The following is a 21,414-nucleotide window of genomic DNA, read 5'->3' as shown; positions in this document are numbered from 1 at the left end:
CAGCGCAGCCGAGGACATGGCAACCGGGCAGCGGGGACAAGACTCTGCCCTCCTGCCTCGTCACATGCAGATGATGCTGCGGGGCGTGGGCAGAGGGCATGGCCACCATGGTGCTGGGCCACTTGGGTGATCTGTGGTAGGCCGTGGAGGCGGTGGGTGATCCGCGGGGCGGGGACGGTGGGGGCAGGAGGGTTTGGGCACTCAGTCTCTAAAAGGTTCGCCATCACTGTGATGGGACATGACAGAATCCATCAGGCACATGTCAAGCAAATCAGCAGTTAAGCCAGGTTCGCTGAACCTGTCTGGCTTAGCAAATCTAGATGTTATGCAAGGACTGGGTACCTTGATGTTCTCAGGGAGACCAAGCTGCTGTCGCTTCTCTTTCAGTTGCTTCTTCACGACTTCCATGGTTTCCTCCACTGAAGGACTGGTGGGAGAATCTGCTGAATCCAGCTTCACAGCCTCTTTGGAGCCCTCCTGATGAAAGTTCCTTTGGCTTCTTTTGAGGGAAAAGCTCTGTTCTTCTGACATTTTGAGTTTCAGCTCTGTGAGAAAAGTCCACACAATACCTGCAATCGATAGCTTCTCACAGCACCCTTTCATTGATCCGGGGTGCTCACCTAGGGATCTGAGACACTCAATGGGCCACAAAGTCAAAAGAAATGTTTCAGATGAGGTAGCTTATTTTGGTTGCCCTCAAGAATAGAGAGGAGACCGTTGTGGTCTCTCGTGAACTTGCCTCTTGTTCATGTCAACTTGTTCCTATATAACGTCCCCTCAGGAAAATAAGGCAAAAAGATTAGGAATGCCTAGAAAATTTATTTATGGTATTGATACCTATAACTTTACAAACCACATGCTTCTCCTCTATTATATTTAAGCCAGTTTTGCAATGGCTGCCAGTCACTCAATTCCATTTTTTCTGTTATTGGGGGGGGGGAGAGGAATCATGCACAGTGCCTTGATGGAGTTGGAGGGTAGGAAAAGTCTAATCCTTCCCATAGCCCCTTTCTTTCTCCACACAATGTACATCTATCAAGGGAAGAAGGCCTTGCTTAACCTTTATTCAGTTTCAGACATCAGAACTCAAGACTCAAGTCCATTAACCTAACAGAAGACATCATTTGATGGATGGTGGTGAAGGTTTTCCACCTCAGCCATGGTCCATATTTGGGGAATATAATCATGCTGTCTACCTAGTGGTTTACAATATACATGTAAACCTTTGCCCTTGTCTTTCTGTATTTAAACAATCTGTCAAGGCACAGAGAAGGCAAAAGAAAACTGTCCCAAACCAGGCAGACACCATTATGAACCTGTACTTTGGCCACCTAATGAGAAGGAAGGACTCACTGGAGAAGAGCCTAATGCTGGGAAAGATTGAGGGCAATAGAAGAAGGGGATGACAGAGAATGAGGTGGCTGGATGGAGTCACTGAAGCAGTAGGCATGAGCTTAAATGGACTCCAGAAGATGGTAGAGGACAGGAAGGCCTGGAGGAACGTTGTCCATGGGGTCGCGATGGGTCGGACATGACTTTGCAACTAACAACAACAAAGATTTGTGTGGAATCAGTTGTAGCTAGCAAGGAGGTTCTCCCAGAAATCCTTCATATAGGTAAGAAATGCCTTTCTGCCCTGTTAGAGCTGAACTGGCTTTTCTTCCAATATGAGGGATGGGGTGGAGAACACAAGTGCCTCAGGAAAAATTCTGCCCTTTTCCCCATCCATTAGGCTGGATAGCAAACACCCATAGCTTCTGGTACTGTGAGAAACTAGGCTAGACACAGTGACGATATGTACCTTTTAGCTGTTTACGACTTTTGGCCAGGTCATTCATCCATTTCATTACCTCAGGATTTGATATTTTGTCAGCATGAGAAGGCTGCGCAGAAAAGGAGTAAAAAGAGAAACCATACAAAAGTGGATTGTAATGTTACTCTTATCAACACCAATATTTAAATCACACGTATCCCTGCCAAGATACAGCTTGGTGTTATTAGTCTAGAGCAGGGGTAGGCAACCTTGGCTCTTTTATGACTCGTGGACTTCAACTCCCAGAATTCCTAAGCCAGCATGGCTCAGCTTGGAAACCTCTCCCTTTCCCCTTAGCATGGCTGGCTCAGGAATTCTGGGAGTTGAAGTCCACGACTCATAAAAGAGCCAAGGTTGCCTACCCCTGATCTAGACATTCTAAGGGCTGGGTGAAGATCTGTTTCTCTGCCAAGAGCTACAGTCCTCTCCTATCAAGAAGGCCTGGCCTGGGGGTGGTGGGATTAAAGAGAAACATGTTTTCCTCTCTCTGCTATGCCTCTTCTCTTCCTTTCCTTCCTTTCCTCTCTCACTTGCATTTATTTATCATATCTATATAGCTGCCCATCTCACAGCACAGTTCCTATATGTGTCCCTGTATATCACCTTAAAATCATAGAATCCTAGGGCTGGAGGTGTTCTAGTCCAAGGCAAGAGTCTTTATTCCACCCTGGACAAATGGTTGTCCAATCTTTTCTTGAACACAGCCCAGGAGTGAGACCAACCTCAGTAACCTTTAGCACAGACATGTCAAACACAAGGCCCGGGGGCCGGATGCAGCCCGCGAAGTGGTTTCATGTGACCCACGAAGCCATCCAGGAAACAGTGAGGGAATGGCCCCCACTGCCTTGGCCCTGGCTCAGCCGGCCAAGAGCCAATGTGCAATTTTGTGGTGGCCATCTAGGCTGAAACGCATTCAGTCTTAGCTCCACAAGGCTGTCTAGAAACAGCGAGGAACCAGCCCCTGCTGTGTCGGCCCTGTCCCCTGGGTGCATGTTGGGGAGGTGTCACCCTTTGTGAGGAATGAAGAAATGGACCATGTCTTGGCACTTGCCCTGGTCCCACCCCCTTCTGCCAGAGACCCTCAGATCTGTCCCACTCCTGCCCAGGCCCCCACAGGCACCCTGATGTGAATGATGTAGAGCTCGCCATGCCTACCCAGTAGGCCACACCCACTCCATCCACACCCACCCAGTAGGCCACACCCACCCTGGCCACACACACCCTGCCCCCCCCGAAGGCAAGCACAATGCTGATGCGGCCCTCAATGAAATTGAGTTTGACACCCCTGCTTTAGCAGTATCAATGCTAAAGTATTTTTCTTTCTTGTTTAAATATGCCACACTAAGCATAAGCCTGGGGTTATTTTCCCCCCAAGCCCTGTTCAAAAATGTTTAGTCTTACTTTATCAGATGGGTCGATTCAGTCAGGATGTACTTTTTCCTTTGGTCCTGTGTAGTGGCTGAAAACTAATTACTGGGGGGGTTGCTAGTCTCCATAGTAAGAAGATAATCTGCTATTTCCTAGTTTTGCTGGTAGCTGGTTGTTGCTGACTGCTTTGTTTGGTGTAGTAAGATATGCTGATAATCTAGTCTTAGGCATTTATGACATCCTTGCTTAGGTAGCTAAGCCTTCGTGAGGTCACGTGCTTATCATAAGGTTACTCATAGCTTCTCTCTGGTCTCCCAGAGCTGACACACAAGCATGAGTCACATCTCCCATAGTAGGTACTCAGATAATCCAAAATGCCTTCGCTTTAGCACCTGAGAACATCAAGAATGACTGAAGCCACTCTACGCTCCTTGGGACCCACCAAGCCCAGATCTTCTCCCTCTCGTTGCATTTCAGTCCTTCGTGATCTGTGAATGGAGAATCTGGCTGCTCCCTTACCCGGTAATTCTTCTCCTCCTCAAACTTCTCTTCATATTTCCTGATTCTCCTCTTTAGGCTTTGCAGGTGCTTCGTGAGTTGTACCATGGTCTGGGGCACTTTGCTGTCCTCACAGCTGCCTCTGGAAGAACTTCTTGGCCTGGGACATTCAAAATGATGAAAACGTCCATTTAGGGGACCATTCTACCAAACAAGGGCTCCAGCTACTGCGGAGTGTTATGGTGATACGGGGAGATGGAAAAATAAAGAGGAAGAGAAAAGAAGAGAGCAGGGGAGAATTACAGAGGTGGAAACCTGGCCCTGCCCTTGTTTCCTTAAGGACTACAATAATCTCCGGAAGCCAGCAGGTGATTTTAATAGCAGGACCAGATAAATAGAATCACCCACAAAAGAATTACGCTGCAGTTAAAGGCATAATTATGGCGGTCAGTTGAGGAACAGCCACCCCAGTCACAGGTTGGGCAGCCTATGTGAAATGCTCAAACGCTCCTCCACGTCCAGTTCTGGAATTGTCAAATGGATGATTATCAGCAGCTTCCTTTGGACTGGCGATGCTGCCAAAATGCTGGAACAAGGACGCTGTGCTGGACCAGTTATGTAATCATCTGACCAGAGTATATACTTGAGAATTGTGTTATTGTGTATAGCCTTTACAGGTTAATGTTGAATCATTATGAGAACTGTATGTTAGAATGTTTGGCATTTAAAGGGTTAAGCGCTGTCTCCTTAAGAGGTGGCTTATGGGTAATGTAGTTTTAGCTGTTCAGTGAATCCTATGTTTAACAAGTCAGTGGGAGGGGCCACTAAGTTCATCACAGGATATCCTGGCTACGTGCCAGCTTGTGAAAGAAGCCTTTGTGAAGAGAGACACGAGGTGATGTGTCCCATAAGAGCCATGGGGTGAGTGAGTCTACCATCAGTTTTTCACCGTGATTGGTCCAAACAAGATATCTGCTTTAATCCTGTCCTTCTCAAACAGATAAATGCCAAAGAACGGGATAATATTAGATCATTTATTCGTGAGGAATCTCAATCAATAACTTACAGTCAAGAAGAGTTCTTCTGATAAACATATCATGACCTTCTCCATTCTTTTGGGTGAAAAACTGATGGTACCCCATGGCTCTTATGGGACACATCACCTCGTGTCTCTCTTCACAAAGGCTTCTTTCACAAGCTTAAGGAGACAGTGCTTAACCCTTTAAATGCCAAACATTCTAACATACAGTTCTCATAATGATTCAACATTAACCTGTAAAGGCTATACACCATAACACAATTCTCAAGTATATACTCTGGTCAGATGATTACATAACTGGTCCAGCACAGACACCATGGCCTGAATTGGGCCCTGCTAATGATCCTCTTGTGGAGAGAAGAGCCCCAGAGACAATCCTGAAGGTAGAAACCCCAGCAAAGTTTTCACAAGCCTCACTGAGGGCACTTAAGAAGCCCCAGGATTTTTCTATGCTGGCCTTAGCTTTGATTAGCCAGGCTAGGGAGACGCAAGATCTAAACCTATGATGATATATTGCCTTTCCTTTATTGTGTATCATTGCATATTTTTGTTTTCCTGTCCCTTTGATTTTGCACACGTGTCATGTGTCTGATTAACGAAACACTTAAACTAACTTTCAGGCATTTTTTTAACCTAAAAGCATTTATTAAGGTTACAGAGATGTCAGTACGGCATGGTAGAAATGCTTAGATCTGAGATTCTTTTCCGTTGCACATACATTCCAGGCATTTTTCCCGTCCCTGTTTTGGGGTCATGGTTCACATCTTCCAATGAACTTGGAAGATGTGATTTACTTCCGGTTTCTTTTTCCCCGGGCTTTCCTTATTCTCCTCCCCTTTCACTGTTGCCTGATTTAACTATAAAAATACCAGACAGTTCTGCATATTGTCAAAGCAAGAATATACAGTATTTGCAGCGTTGACAACACGGCTTAAAGTCTCCTCAATAAAACAGTTTATAAATTCACAAAGAAAAGTGTAGATATCTGGCCTGTAGTTGATTATTCATTTTAAATAAACAGTTCTTTTGTCATGTATTATTTCTGTCCCCCGCATCTCACAAATGAAAACATGAAAACCTTCCTGACACTTTCTTTTTTCATTATTGGAGCCCTCCTTGTCTGAAACGTCTACTTTCCTGCTCTCCTTTTTCACTCTGGGCTGGTTTGTGCTCCAGTGATTGAAAGTAGGAGCCATGATGCTAACTCGCCTTGTAAGGTAATGATAAGGACCATCCCTAAATCAACCCATGCTGAAGGAATGTTTCCAGTGGAACAGCTTATTAGTTTTACTATTATTAAAAACCCGGAGGCAATTGGCTCTCTTGAGTTAATGAATTCGTAACTGTTGACCGTTAGCTGATAAAAGGTTTTGAAGCTACCAAATAAGGGGCCCCAGCAGTCACTTTGGGGCAGCAGAATCCTTCCTACAAAACTCAGTGTAGCTTGAACAATTCGTCTCGTCAAGATTTGCAGCTGTGGGAGAAGAGGCTGGAGGCCTTCACCAAATCTGGGGCATCCCCATGGATGCCAATTTCCCAGGAAGAAGGAAGCTTCTGCTGGCCCCAGTAGTGCTTCTGGAAGAAGACAGTTTTGTCCTCAAAGGAAAACAAAGTTGTTTGTGCTTGGAAAATGGAAAAGTGCAGCTTACATCATGAAGAGCTGAGCGCTTGGTGGAGAAGGAGCCGATTCGGGGTCTAAGTTAAACCTCTGGCTTTGGCTGAAGATAGAGCAGCGAGGAGATAGTAGAGGATAATCTCCATCCGTGATGTGATGCAGCAGCCTGCAAGTCCCTAAAGCATCCTGGTCTTCAGCTCCATTGTTGGCCTCCGTCTGGTCCTCTCGGTACTCCTGAGCAGGCTCTGGAAGGTCAAAGATAAAGAGGTTTCTCGTGGCAAATTCAATATCAGCCTGTATTAAAAAGAGAACTCAACTGCCACACCCAGAAGGAAACACTTCCATAATAAATCAGAATAAAAATGTCCTCCGTCTGAAGATTAGGTCAGCTTGTTGTGATTCCTCGCCAGCCAGTGGACCTGGAAGATGAGTCTGGGGAATCAGAGGAGGAGGAGGAGGGGCCTGGAGGGATATCAGAGTCAGAAGAAGGCTTACAGTCGGACGAGGAGCCTGGCTCCTCCACTTGCACTCAGGCTGAGACACAGCTGTGCTGGGAGTCTGAGTTGGACAGTGATGAATTACAGCTGGGAGATATCCAGGATGCACGAAAATGCAGGCAAGAGAAGCGAGTAGGACAGAGGAATGCAATGGGGCGACTCCAAAGGCAAAGGAGAAGGCATTAGGAAGCCACGCCTTGGCTGCATAATAAAAGGGAAGGTGTGGGAGGTGCTCATTGCCGAAGGCAACCGTTTGTGTTAAGGAATCAAGTTTTAGTGAACTGTGTTTTGTTTGCCTTGGACATTTTACTCAGGTCTGTGAATAATAAAAGGGTATTGTGTTTTTTTCCCCTGCGGTTCCAGCCTGCTTGTTGGAAGAGGGGTTTCTCCTTGTGAGCTTAACAAGGACTCACATAGACTGGGACAGAACACAGCTAAGGAGAGTAATTGATACTAGGGACAACCTGCAATTGACACAACTCTCGGAATCAGCTTGCAGATTGAGAACACATCTTAGCTGATTCACTTCTTGCTGCCAAATACACAGCCAGGCTAAACGCTGGAAGAAGGTTTTGCCATATTCTGGGTTTTGCAAATGGAAGGTACCATCTGGGGGGGAAAGCAACAAATAAACAATAACAATGGTTTTTTTTCCTATTTACACTATTATCAGAAGCAGCAGCAGATGATATTTACTGGCTTTACATATTTTTAGGCTTAATTGTTCTCTCCTTTCTACTAATTCGTTATTGCAGAGAAAGATACACAAGCCATTGTTATTAATACTCCCTTGTATGAATTCCCTTTCCTTTCCCTTCCTTCCTTTCCCATTTTGATTACTATTGCATCTTGTGTTGTTTACACACACACACACACACACACACACAAATAGAGGAATTGTGTGAAAGGTTTTGGAAAGACAGACCCGTTTCTTCTGATCCAATCAAAATATCAAACGCATCATTATGAATTATAAGAAAAGTGACGCCTGTAACCATTTAACCCAAAAGTATAAAAGCATGCTTTCACTATATTAAATTTGTACACCAGAACGATTTATTAAACCAAATAGCTAACATTTATGAAAGAAGTGGTGCTATCAATAAGTCTGATTAAAGAAACTAAAATACTTAACATTTTGGCAGGCACAACAATGCATCTGACTTTGTTTTCATTCCCATGAGTTCTGAATTGACAGTTTCTATCATTTATGATCATAGATCAAACATGTCAAACTCGCGACATCACGTGACGTCGTGCAACATATTGGAGATTTTTTTGCCATTGCCGGCAATGGGGTGGGCGCGGCTCCGGTATGATGAAACTGGCCCGCGGGCTGGCAGTTTGACACCCCTGTCATGGATCAATCAACTCTGCACCATTCACATAGAGCGAGTTGGGTTTAAATTAAAAAGTAAGTCAAGTTCTTTTCTTTTACACAAATATTTTCCAGGACTTAAATGCCAAAAGAAAAGCACTCCACTAGCAAATGGCAATCCTTAGGACTTCTGCCCAGACTTTTGTGAGTGCTCTTTTAAAATGTGAAGAATTGAGTGATGGGTTTTTGGCACAGAAACATGGACTCTGTTGGCACTCAGTTCCTGCCATAATTAAATTTAAGCATTGAAAGACAACTTTGTATGCAAGAGATACATTGAAAATCAGCCCCTGCAATCGTTGGTTCTTTCACTATCTCCTCTACTCTATCAAATTCTAATAAATAGTTATATATTTTAGATATTAATTTTCCTTCAGGGCAATAATTGCATGGGCAAAAAACATAGGGCACAATATAGAATTAGAAGATTGGGAAAGAATTTGGAATAAAAATCACAAAATAACAAAATCCGCTGCATATAAGGAAAATCAATATAAAATGCTATATTGTTGGCACCTAGCCCCTGCAAGATTAGCCAAAATGTATCCGAACCAAAGCCCAAATTGTTGGAAATGTAATTATCATCAAGGTACCTTCTTTCATGCTTGGTGGCTATGCCCTGAAGCGAAAAAATATTGGATTAAAATACAAGGGTGGCTACAAGACTTAACAAAATGTCAAATCGAATTAAATCCAGAAACATTTCTCCTGGGAATACTTAAAAAGAAATTTGACAAGAAAATAAGATATCTGATCTTACATACTGTATACTAACTGCGGCAAGAATTGCATTTGCGCAATATTGGAAGGAACGCAATATACCACCAGAGGGGTTGATTATTCAGAAAATTTATGAATGTGCGGAGATGGACAAACTCACCTTAGAATTAAAAGAAAAAGATGATTCGGAATTTTATGCGGTTTGGGAAAATTGGTATAATTGGATAGACAATAGAAACAAAAATTGGAAATATACATAAGGTTATTGTGTAAATTAGGTTATTGTGGGTTAGATTGAATGTACATAGTGTATATATTGTATAGAATGTGGATCCATAGTATATAAAAATGACATAGTCTGCTGAATATGTACTGTATAAAGCAAAATGTTAATAAAAATAAAATTAAAAAAAGAAAGAAAATCAGCCCAGAGGTGATAATACATTTGCAAGAAGCCGTGATGTGTCCGTAAAAGGCCCAGATGCAAAGCTTACAGCTGCTTACCTCTGCCCACAGAGATCCTCAGCATTGTCAACTTGGCTCTTTAGTGGAAAAGGTAAAAGAAAAGTCTTCAGAATCACCTAGAAAGGGATGCCCATCCATTCAGTGGGAATTAGGATGTCTTTCCAGAACCTTTTAATTAAAGCATCAGGTCCCTAAACGTTAAGATACCCAGTGTCCAGCTTACTTTTTGGCTTTTTATTGTTACTATTATTACTGCACCTGGCCTCAAAACTGAACATGATTTGGAGAGCCTTAAATACTTCCCTTCTGACATTTTTTTCTTGGCTGATATGCCCACTAAAAAGGAGATTTTTGTTGTTAGTTGAGAAGTCGTGTCCGACCCATCGCGACCCCATGGACAACGTTCCTCCAGGCCTTCCTGTCCTCTACCATTTTCTGGAGTCCCCTTAAGCTCACGCCTACTGCTTCAGTGACTCCATCCAGCCACCTCATTCTTTGTCGTCCCCTTCTTCTATTGCCCTCAATCTTTCCCAGCATCAGGCTCTTCTCCAGTGAGTCTTTCCTTCTCATTAGGTGGCCAAAGTACTTGAGTTTCAACTTCAGGATCTGGCCTTCTAAAGAACAGTCAGGGTTGATCTCCTCTAGGACTGACCGGTTTGATCGCCTTGCAGTCCAGGGGACTCGCAGGAGTCTTCTCCAGCACCATAGTTCAAAGGCCTCAATTCTTTGGCGCTCAGCCTTTCTTATGGTCCAACTTTCACAGAAGGGCTAATGACAGCAACAGGAATAGAAATATTATGTTGGACCACTGCTTACCTTGAACATGTGGGATAAAACAGGATCTCCCAAATACAAAGGACAACGAAGAATGTGAGTGTCTTAATCTTTCTATGGAAGGTTGATCTAAGAAACATATTTGCACCTCATGGATGGATGTAGGTATGTATGCATATGTATTTATCTGTTTATCTGTTTATTTGTTTCTTTAATTAAAATAAATTAATTTTGTTAGGATGGAATTGAGCCTTTACAATATATACTTTTTTCTAAAGCCACCAGTATTTATATGATCCAAATAAAATAAGATATATTTTTTTTCTCTTATTATGCCCTAAACCGTGATAGATCTTGTGTTCTGAAATAATGCCTGAATTCAGTCTCTTTTGGCAGATTCACCAATATACTGCATCACATTCAAAGGGTTTCAGTGATCTTTAATGATGAACACCCAAGGGCATGCATTAACCGAAGATTTTCTTACCACCGCCACCGTCTCTGTCAATGTGCATGCTGGTTGAGGATGATGAAGAGGCTGGTTCTTCTGAAGCCACCAGCTGAGGACTGTCTTCCTGGTTTAGCAAAAATGCAGAAGAGAGAGGTCAGTTGTGAAGCTGCAGGACAAGGTTCCATTTCTGTTTGCTTTGGTAGAGATATTCCATTTTTGGAAGTGATAAGACACAGTTTTCATTTCCCTTTGTGGGAAGTCAGCCTCCCCCCCCCCCCCCCGGGAAAGAAATATTCTTGGAAATATTTAAAAGGCAGAATATATTTCCCTAAAGGATTTTAAAAGCAGAAACCAACACACACACTCTGTCCCAAACAGAAACCAAGTCTGCAGAATTGCAGATGTGATAATCTTGTCAGAAAGAGTGGAACCAGAAAACTGGGATTAGGAAGAAAGATCCCTAGAATCAACACACCAAAAATCTAAGAGTCATCAGCCCCAGCCCCAGGGAAGCAGGATTGACCTTTGGGACATAATAGGATTAACCCACCACCATCAGAATACCAGAAAGGCACACTCAGACTCAGGTCAAAGTTCATGCCACAGAAACAACTCCAAAGAAAAGGTCCAGAGGGTATAAAAACCCACTCTCTACATGTGCTCTCTCTCTCTCTCTTTTCTTCCAGAGCCATCTTTCTGTCTGGCTCTCCTCTTCAATAAACTGCAACCTTCTTTCTAAAGCAGTCGCCATGTTGTTTATCCCTGGCTTGGACTGAACCACGATGAAGTACACACATGACCTCCTTCTTTCATCACTCTTCTTAGCTTAATGAAGATGCTGATACTATCTTAGGAAAAGCATCTTTCAGCTTCTGGTAGACTTACCTCAGCAAGCTTTTGCAGATGTTCAGCAGCATCGTTTGGTGAAATGAATGCACTTTGATCTGACCTGCAAAATGGGGAGAAGCAGAGAATCACAGCCCCTTCAGCCAATCAGCATAACTGTGGCGAATCTCCATTAAATGAACCCATTTCTGGATTTTGCATAGCTCTTTCAAAGCAGAAGTAGGAGAGAAAGGGATCCACTTAAAAAAATCTCGGAGTGGAATGTTAGGCGATAAAAAATGAAATGTCACGGTTCCGACAGATGAAACTCTTCAAAGAACTTCCAGGCATTGTTTACCTTAAAGAATCTTTATTTGAGAAGCATAGCATGGGCACTAACACAATTGAAGCCAAAAACTGGATTCCCCTCCCCTGAGCACAATTCCCTCCTTCAATTAACAGTCATAAATCACATTCTCCAATTAGTTTGAAATGCAGGCTTTCCTTCCAGTTCTCCAGTCCCCAATTCTTATCATCTCTTATTTCAATAACCTTGGTTCACACACTAGGTCCAGTATTATTATGTCTAGCTAAACTCTCATGCACATTCCTCCCCCCAGCATCATCTAACTCTAGCTCTAACTCTAAGAGTAAAACATAAGAAGAAAAGGGTTGCATCTCCATCTGCTGTCAAAGCAAAAACATCCGATGTTAGCAGCGTTGACATGAATGTTATTTCCTGAACCTCTTTAATGCATTTACAGTCCTTAAAAGTTTATAGAAATGTGTTCACTGTAATTATTCCTTGTGTTGTTAATCTAATCTTAATAAACGTCCTGCTCTGTCATAATCTCCTATATGAACTGAAGAATGATGTAGGGAGATGTTTCCCTAATTAAAAGCAGTACGCCAATATTTTCCAAAACAAATGCAAGGTTTGTGCGCATAAATGTTTCAGTGAACACCAGATTAAAACTAAAAAGTGCACTTTGGATTTAGATACCAGCTAAAATTTGACCATCTGATCTGCTTCGTGATTTCTTAATCCCCATTATCTACCCCATGAATCATATCCAGCTCGCTTCTGTCAGTAAGGAGAAGAAATCTTGAATTAATGAAAGGAAATGCTGACGTGGAATTGCACATTTCTTTTTTTTTTAAGGGCCTGTAATTCTCACTGATCACCCCACTCAGCTATATTTTATCCTCTCTAGCAAAGACAGGAATCCCTACAATGCCCTGAGCATGTAAGGTAGACTAGTTTTCCAAATAGACATAGCCCGCCTGCTGGTATGGGAATTTTGGGAGCTAAAGTCCACATATCTTCAAGTTAGCAAGTATGAAAAACCCTGGCCTATACCGTCTGAGGTAAAATAATAAGCAAATCCCTTTCAAATTTCCAGTTTAGAAATTTTAACATCTCCACCTTTAGAAAGTCTGTGTCTCTTTTCATAGTTAGCTAATATTTCTGACTTACTGTAACACCCCACAGCCCAGAGTGTCTATTCCGATAGAAATCACAATTTCCAGCATCTTCTTGCCTGACGTAGCATTATGCCTGCACACTATTTTCAAAGAAGACTATTTTTTCCCTTTTTCATTTAGAGGTTTGTTTTGTTTTGTTTTTGTCTTAAGCAGAAAATATCTCAGGCTCCAATTCTAACACAGAACAGGAGTCCATGTTTCTTCCTTTTCCAGATTTCTCTCCAATTTCATATTTCTGTGTGGAAATCTACCAAGAACTTAATACACCACCTCATCTGATGCCCAGATAAAACTGAGAAAACAGGGAAGGGGGCTGGTGTTGCCTGACACCCAAGAGGCCAACATGAGTGAATGCAGCCTACTTTGAGTTGGGTGAATAATGTGGGAAGTCAGCCCCCCAGAGAAGGAAATATTAAAAGGGCAGGAAAATATATTTCCTCAAAGGATCTTAAAGAGGCAGAAAAGCATGCCCAGATTTTTTCTTAATAGCCCCAAGTCTCCCTCCCCCAAGCAGAAACCAGCTCTGTAGAAATGCAGATGTAAACCATTCAGGAAGATTGAATCTAGAAGCTTAGGAAGACAAAGACACCTAAAATCTACATACCCCACCCAAACTCTAAGACAGGACATAATAGGATTAACACAGAGATACCAAAGGGCACACTCGGACTCAGGTCAAAGTTCATGCTACAGGAACAACTCCAAACAAAACGCTCCAGGGGGTATAAAAACCCACTCCCTACATGTGCTCACTCTCTCTTTTCTTCCAGAGCCATCTTTCTGTCTGGCTCTCCTCTTCAATAAACTGCAACCTCCTTTCTAAAGCAGTCGCCATGTTGTTTATCCCCGGCTTGGACTGAACCACGATGAAGACTTTTCTTCCAACAAGCCGCTAAATATATATATGTGTGTTTTCTGAGGTTTTCGCAGGTGTTTGTATGTAGGTCTTTGGTTATTCGGGTTTTCTCCTGCGTATATATATATCAGCCCATGTTTATTGTCCCCAGAAGCCACCCGGACTCATTTATGCAAAAAGAAATACCTGGGTTGAAACTTGAGAGCTGCTTCCTGGTATCTGAGTGAGATGTTCTCAGCATATTCAGTAGCTGATGGCACTGTTTTCTTCTGGCAGTCCGAGAGCCAAGATCCTACATTTCCCATCTCCTGTTCAAAGAGGGAGGAGCAAAATAAAACTGCATTTGAGTAACTGGGAGCCAGAGTGATGGTGACCATCTGTTTTAGGAGACGGGGGGAAATGAAATGGGAAGTGGGAGGGGGAGGAAAAGAAAGAAGATGAAGAGGGAAGTCAAAAATTCATCTGCTGCTGCTTATTACAGGTAGTCCTCGATTTCCATTTAGTGACTGTCCAAAGTTGTAACGGCACCAACCTATGACCGTCTTTCACACTTACAACCATTGCAGCACTGCTAGGGCCACGTGATCAAAATTCAGACGCTTGCCAACTGTCTCATATCTATGACAGTTGCTGTGTTCTTGGGTGATGTGATCACCTTCTGACTGCAGCAAAGTCAATGGGGAAGCCAGATTCACTTAACAACGGTGTTACTAACTTAAGGACTTCAGTGATTCACTTAACAACTGTGGCAAGAAAAATCATAAAATGGGGCAAAACTCACAATTGTGGTCGTTAAGACGAGGACTACCTGTACAAATATGAAGATGACAACCTAAGGGCTGCACAATATTCTGATGTTCCCTATTGTGAGAAGTCAGCCTCCAGAGAAGGAAATATTAAAAGGGCAGAAAAATATATTTCCTCAAAGGTTCCTAAAGAGGCAGAAAAGCATGCCCAGTTTTCTTAATAGCCCCAAGTCTCCCTCCCCCAAGAAGAAACCAGCTCTGTAGAAATGCAGATGTAAATCATCCAGGAAGGTTGAAGGCCCCCAGCTAGAAGATTAAGACGACAAAGACACCTAAAATCTACATACCCCACCCAAACTCTAAGACAGGACATAATAGGATTAACCCACAGATGCCCAAGGGACACAGGTCAAAATACATGACACAGGAAATACAAAGCCTCAAACAGGAACAGGAAACAACCTGAAGAGCCCAGAGGGTGTAAAAACCCACTCCCTACATGTGCTCACTCTCTCTTTTCTTCCAGAGCCATCTTTCTGTCTGGCTCTCCTCTTCAATAAACTGCAACCTTCTTTCTAAAGCAGTCACCATGTTGTTTATTCCCAGCTTGGACTGAACCATGATGAAGACTTTTCCTTCAACACTATTCAGCAGTGGGATTTTTTCTTCTTCCTCTAACTTAAGATATTTTGGTTCCTCTTGCCCACACACTTGCAAATATCTCTTCACAGCCATATCGATGTTACTTTTTTTTTTTGACATGAAGCCTGAAGAAAGTATACGCTTCTCCCAATATTAAATTCTGAGCTTTTTCTAAGTTTTTTTCCTCAGAATGAGGTGCTTTAGAAAGAGTGTTCCTTGCTCTGTGGGAAGTCAACCCCCCCAGAGAAGAAAATATTAAAAAGGGCAGGAAAATATATTTCCTCAAAGGATCTTAAAGAAGCAGAAAAGCATGCCTAATTTTTCTGTCTCCCTCCCCCAAGCAGAAACCAGCTCTATAGAAATGCAGATGTAAATAATCCAGGAAGGCTGGAGCTAGAAGATTAAGAAGACAAAGACAGCTAAAATCTACATACCCCACCCAAAGTCTAAGACCGGACATAATAGGATTAATTCACAGATGCCAAAGGGACACAAAATACATGACACAGGAAATAGCCCCAAAAAGGAACAGGAAACAACTCCAAACAAAAGGCTCAAGGGGGTATAAAAACCCACTCCCTACATGTGCTCGCTCTCTTTTCTTCCAGAGCCGTCTTTCTGTCTGGCTCTCCTCTTCAATAAACTGCAACCTTCTTTCTAAAGCAGTCACCATGTTTATTCCCAGCTTGGACTGAACCACAATGAAGACTTTTCTTTTAACAGCTCCATCTACCTAGAATATCTTAACCTCAGTTTTAGTGCCAAGGTTGAACTGAAAGTAGTCAAATCCTCCCAGTACACAAGAGATTGTGTCACACACCACATAGTGACAGCAGCAAAATTCCCCTTTCCTGACTTCTATAGGGCTGCTTCCGAAGATGGCATAAGTTTCAGAGAGATACTGATGGGAGGATAACTATCAGAAAGGTCAACTCAGCGCTGTAACCATTGGAAATGGCATTTTGTGTTACACAGCAGGAAAGGCTAAGAAAGATTAGCTGTCATTAATCTCTCTCCTTCACTTGGCTAACAAAAGACTATAAGCTCCTTGAATCACAACAGCACTGTTTAGACTTTAAAAAGCAAGAAGAATTTAAAAATTGCATATGGCCGCACTAAGAGTGATAAAAACGCAAACAAGTTTGGTACAGAAAGCAATCAATCATGGCATCCTTTTTTTGCAAAGTTGATTTTCTCAGATACTTCCCACAATTAACCTTAATAGGAAACTACAATCTATCCACACACAAACACACTCTCACACACACAAATCAGAATTCCAGCTGAGGAGAAAAACTGCTGTTTACTACTGAAGAAAAGAGATTAAAATGTCCACCTCTACACAAGTCAATGGCCAACCCAAAATGTCTGCAAAAGTCTTGTAGTCTTAACAGGTTTTTAAAAAATGTTCCCATCTCATCCCAGTTGAACTGAAATGTTTAGAGACTACATTGTCTTTGTTTTCAGGATTTATTTCAAACTTTTTAGTTTGCATTTACTGTACAAGGAAGGCCTGGAGGAACATTGTCCATGAGGTCGCGATGGGTCGGACATGACTTCGCAACTAACAACAACAACAACTGTACAATGCCCCCCCATGCCAGAGGACACCAGCCAATCTTAGAAATAAAAATAATAATCCAGAGGCTTTCTTTTATTATTGATGAAATTACAGCAAGTATCTTCAAGCAAATTACCTGATTTTCTTCGCGGTTTTTCCCATTTTCCGTTTTCGGAAGGGATGTAGGCTTTCTGGATTTTAAGTTCCCCATGCCAATTCTCAGAGTGCCATCGCAGGGGGTCTGCGTGTCTTGAAACACTGCCTGACTTTCCTCTAAGACTACAGATTTGTCTGGATAGTTTTCCTTGTTTTCATCTCTGGGGGGGAAAAAATATCAATAAAAGCACATCTTTAAAAGCACTCTAAAGAATTTTAAGCCAGTAAACCAGGGAGCAAAAAGGCGATGCTCAAAACAACACATCGATCATCAAGCTTATCTGAAAAATACAAATTTCCCTTTTTGGATCTCCTAAATGGGCTTGCCCATCGAAATCACCAAGCCAACAATAAAATGTCTTTATATACCATCACTTTTTTTACACAGAGGGTAAAGAAATCCCAGATTTCAAGGGTTAACTACTACAGCCAGCTAATGCAAATTTGCCAGACTGAAAAAAAATTCTCCTGGGTTTGCTGTTGTGTGTATGTGGCTTTGGAATTAACAGTAGGTTTTCACCCTCCAGGTCTGGAGCCCAGCCTGAATAATCATCCAGAGCAATACCGACAGCACTATAACACTTAGATTTATAAACTATCCCATAGTGCTTTACAGCACTTTCTGAACAGTTTGCAGAGTCAGCATATCATCCCCAACAATCTGGGTCCTCATTTTACCGACCTCAGAAGGATGGAAGGCTGACTCGACCTTGAGCTAATCAGGATCGAACTCCAGGCTATGGGCAGAGTAAGCCTGCAATACTGCATTCTAACCACAAGGGCTCCACAGCGCCATAGCTTGGGAATGTCATGCCATGCCTGATCTCAGTTGTCTGGTTCATCTTCCTTTAGATAAGGTTTCGATCCATTTTGTGTTGCCAAATTGTAGATGGTAGAGATATGTCTTAAGTCCTGAACGTGTGGATGGTGCTCATCTCAGCCTTGTTCAACCTGGCTGTATCCAGCTTCCTCAAATCTCATGTTTCGCAGCCAGTCGTAATGCAGCTGTAGAGGTTTTAAGAGCTGTAGCCCACCAGGTTGCAGTGGATTATGTCATTCGGCCTTCTCTAATTAAACCTGCTTTATACAATATAACCAATAACCATTCCTCGTTTTTTTCATCATATGTAAGAATTTGACCGTTGTTCTTTGTCTAACACAGGGGTGTCAAACTGCCGGCCTCTGGGCCGCGCCCACTCCAGCTCCAGCAATGCAAAAAAAAGTTTCGATACGTCACGACACGTCATGTAGCGCGGTGAGTTTGACACCCGTGCTTTAACATCACCGAATAAAAAGAATGTGACAGGATTTTTTTTAATCTCTCTCCCCTCCACACATTACACACTCAGTCGCTATTCTTTATTTACCCCTGAAATTTGATATAATTCCTGTTCATTTACACAGCTGCATCGTCTAAGGCAATCTCTGACTCAGTTCTTGTAAGAGATACCACTTAGCAATAGCCATATATACCGCTTAGACATATATACCGCTCCATAGTTTACAGCCCTCTCTAAGCGGTTTACAGAGTCAGCATATTTGCACCCAACAATCTGGATCCTCGTTTTACCGATCTCAAAAGGATGGAAGGCTGAGTCAACCTTCAGCCGGTCAGAATCGAACTCCTGGCTGTCAGCAGAGTTAGCCTGCAATGCTGCATTCTAACCACTGCTCTATGAAGGCTGTCACAAAACAGAAATTGTGATGAACTAAAGAGTTGGAGGCAACGATTCACCCAAATACATTGGACAAAAAAAAAGATGACAAGATATAAAGAATTATTAGATAACCAAGGAAATCTCAAATCAAGGGAAGAATTAAAAGAACAGGGAATAACTATAGATTGGTGGCCATACCTACAGATACAGTCAAAATATAGTAAAGATATGGAAGAATATGGAATAGGGTACCACAGCAATTGGAGAAAATATTGACAGGCAAGGAAGGAAATTTTTTAACAAAAACTTATACATACTTACTAGAGGTAGAATTGGAAGAAGAAATAGTAAAAGGTCCAATGATAGCATGGGCACGAAATGTGGGCCGAAATATAGAATTAGAAGAATGGGAAAGAGTATGGAATAAAAATTGTAAATTAACATTGTCAACTGCATATAAAGAAAATCAAAATAAAATGTTTTATAGATGGCATTTAACACCGGCGAGATTGGCTAAGATGTACAAAAATATGAACCCGGATTGTTGGAAGTGCAAAAACAAGGAGGGAACATTCTACCATATGTGGTGGCAATGCCCCAAAGCAAGGATTTATTGGGAACAGATAAGGAGATAACAAAAGAACAAATTGAACTTAAACCCGAATTATTTCTACTACCTATAATTAATCCAAAGATAAAAAAAACTCCAATACATCATTTTACACATAATAACTGCGGCACGCATTGCGTATGCGCAGTGTTGGAAATGTGAAAATACTATACCAACAAATGATATGATTATTCACAAGATACTAGAATGTGCTGAGATGTACAAGCTTACTCTAGAAATAAAAGACAAGGAAGCAACAGAATTTTACGAGATGTGGAATAAATGCTACGTTTGGTTAGAACAGAGAAATAAAAATGTATGAAAATTAATGTAAATAACTGTAAATAAATGTAAGAGACATATGACACAGTACTGTTAAGAAAAAAAATGTATTTTGTTTGTTGTAAAGTGAAAAAGGAAAAATAAAAAAAATAATAATAAAAAGAGTTGTTCAGCTGGCAGGGAGCAATAGTGGTACTGTGACGAATCCCTCAGCTTCCTGGAATCCTGATTTTTTTTTAAAAAAAAAAAAGTCTTAAACTCTTATTTCCTGACCTTATTGAGCTACCGCCTGGGTTCTCACAATCCCACTGCCAGCCAATCACGTGCCCAAACTATTTCTAAATATTTGTGTTGGCAGCAAAGTAATATTGGAAAGGTTACTACAATTCAGGCTTGCAAAGAGTCTGGCACACTTGGGCAGGGGGTGAGCCTCAGAGGCATAATATTATTTACTGCAGCAGCGCGACTCTGGAGAGTAAAATAGAGTCTCTGTCTGCTGCCCTTGAAGACATCTCCAAGAAGTTCTCCCCATCTGCTCCTTAGCCCTGTCACACGGGAAGGCTTATCAAATAGATAACTCGGTCAATGAGTAGGAAGTGAACGTCATCACGGCCAACTGCCCAATCAGCCATCCAGACTTAGTGATACATACACAGGAAGCCAATTCTGCAGCAGGCATGGACGTACCTATCCTATACCGGCGATTTTGAGACCATATAATATCATTGACAATAAATGGACTTAAATGCCCAATCCTTGCCAAATGCAATATATGTTACCATATGCCACCAATACTCCACCGCATTCTATATAGGAAAAACAGAATAACAGAGTTGGAAGGGACTTGGGGGCTTTCTAGTGACCTAGTCTAATCCCCTACCCAAGCAAGAGATCCTATACCCAGTGGTGGGATTCAAATAGGTGAACTACCGGTTCTCTGTGTGGATGCTGCTTCCATTCTGGGCCTGGGCAACAAAAAATTAGCTACCGGTTCTGCAGAAGTGGTGCGAACTGGCTGAATCCCACCACTGGCTATACCAGGGGTAGGCAACCTTGGCTCTTTTATGACTCATGGACTTCAATTCCCAGAATTCCTGAGCCAGCTATGCCAAGGTTGCCTAACCCTGGGCTATACCGTTCAGACAAGTGGCTGTCCAATCTCTTTTTAAAAGCCTGCAGTGATGGAGCACCCACAACTTCTTAAGGCAAGGCGTTCCACTGGTTAATTTTTTTCACTATCAGGACCACCTACGATGTAAATCTGACCCCAGACGCTTAAACCATTTTGCCAGTTCTGAGAATTCCCATGGGACTTTTTCTTGACAATTTCTAGGAATGTTGTCAAGTCCTACTTAATGGCCACGAGCATGAGAAGTTTGGCCTTCGTTTTTATTAGAGATTGTACAGTTAATCTGAGCTGTACTAGATGATTTTCTTCAAAATCTTGTATTTCCACCTGGAAATACAACATTCCCTTGTTGGGTCAGCGGCATCTTTGACCAAGGCAGGAAGATAGGTACAAGATGTTCAAAGGAGAAGATTAAGCTTCCCAACTTCCTCCGAAACAAATTCAAAATAAATTTTAAATGGAAACTGGAAGGTTGATAGAGCACAAGTCCAGAGCTTGTGAAAAAACTTCTTGAATTCATTCTTCTTTCTCAGCATGTGAAAAGTTTAAGGAAAGGCAACCGAGAGCATCGCTCAGGAGCCAAGATGGGGATGAGGCATTACCCAACCGAGGACAGTGCTTGGGAGAGGCTGCCACTAAACCTGGATGTTGTATTCAGAGATCACGACATAAACCTAAGACTAAAAACCAGGCTTGTCAGATGCTATATTTTTTTCTATCCTGCTCTATGGAGTAAAGAGTTGGTCCCTGACAGAAGGCCACCTGAAGAGACTAGAAGCCTTTGAAATGTGGATTTACAGGCAGCTGTTACCTATAAGCTGGGTTGACAAGATCAGAAACGAGGAG

At 42.2% G+C, this 21,414-nt stretch overlaps 1 protein-coding gene across 1 annotated transcript in view; it reads right to left on the bottom strand.

Moving 5' to 3' along the window:
- Positions 1-21,414, bottom strand: part of FAM13C (family with sequence similarity 13 member C) — a 34,195-nt gene that overhangs the window by 11,470 nt on the left and 1,311 nt on the right. The window contains exons 2-6 of the mRNA XM_015819568.1: positions 16,870-17,050; positions 6,368-6,627; positions 3,701-3,839; positions 1,802-1,883; positions 343-545 (exon numbers count right to left, since the gene is read on the bottom strand). Of these exons, the coding sequence (XP_015675054.1) occupies positions 343-545; positions 1,802-1,883; positions 3,701-3,839; positions 6,368-6,627; positions 16,870-17,050 (865 nt within the window). The remainder of the gene's footprint in view (positions 1-342; positions 546-1,801; positions 1,884-3,700; positions 3,840-6,367; positions 6,628-16,869; positions 17,051-21,414) is intronic.

The sequence above is a fragment of the Protobothrops mucrosquamatus genome, unplaced genomic scaffold, assembly GCF_001527695.2.
Source record: "Protobothrops mucrosquamatus isolate PMUCROS unplaced genomic scaffold, P.Mucros_1.0 scaffold953, whole genome shotgun sequence".
NCBI classification, from domain to species: domain Eukaryota; kingdom Metazoa; phylum Chordata; class Lepidosauria; order Squamata; family Viperidae; genus Protobothrops; species Protobothrops mucrosquamatus.
Note: the sequence above shows the minus strand (reverse complement) of the source record. Positions and strands in the feature narration are given on the sequence as shown.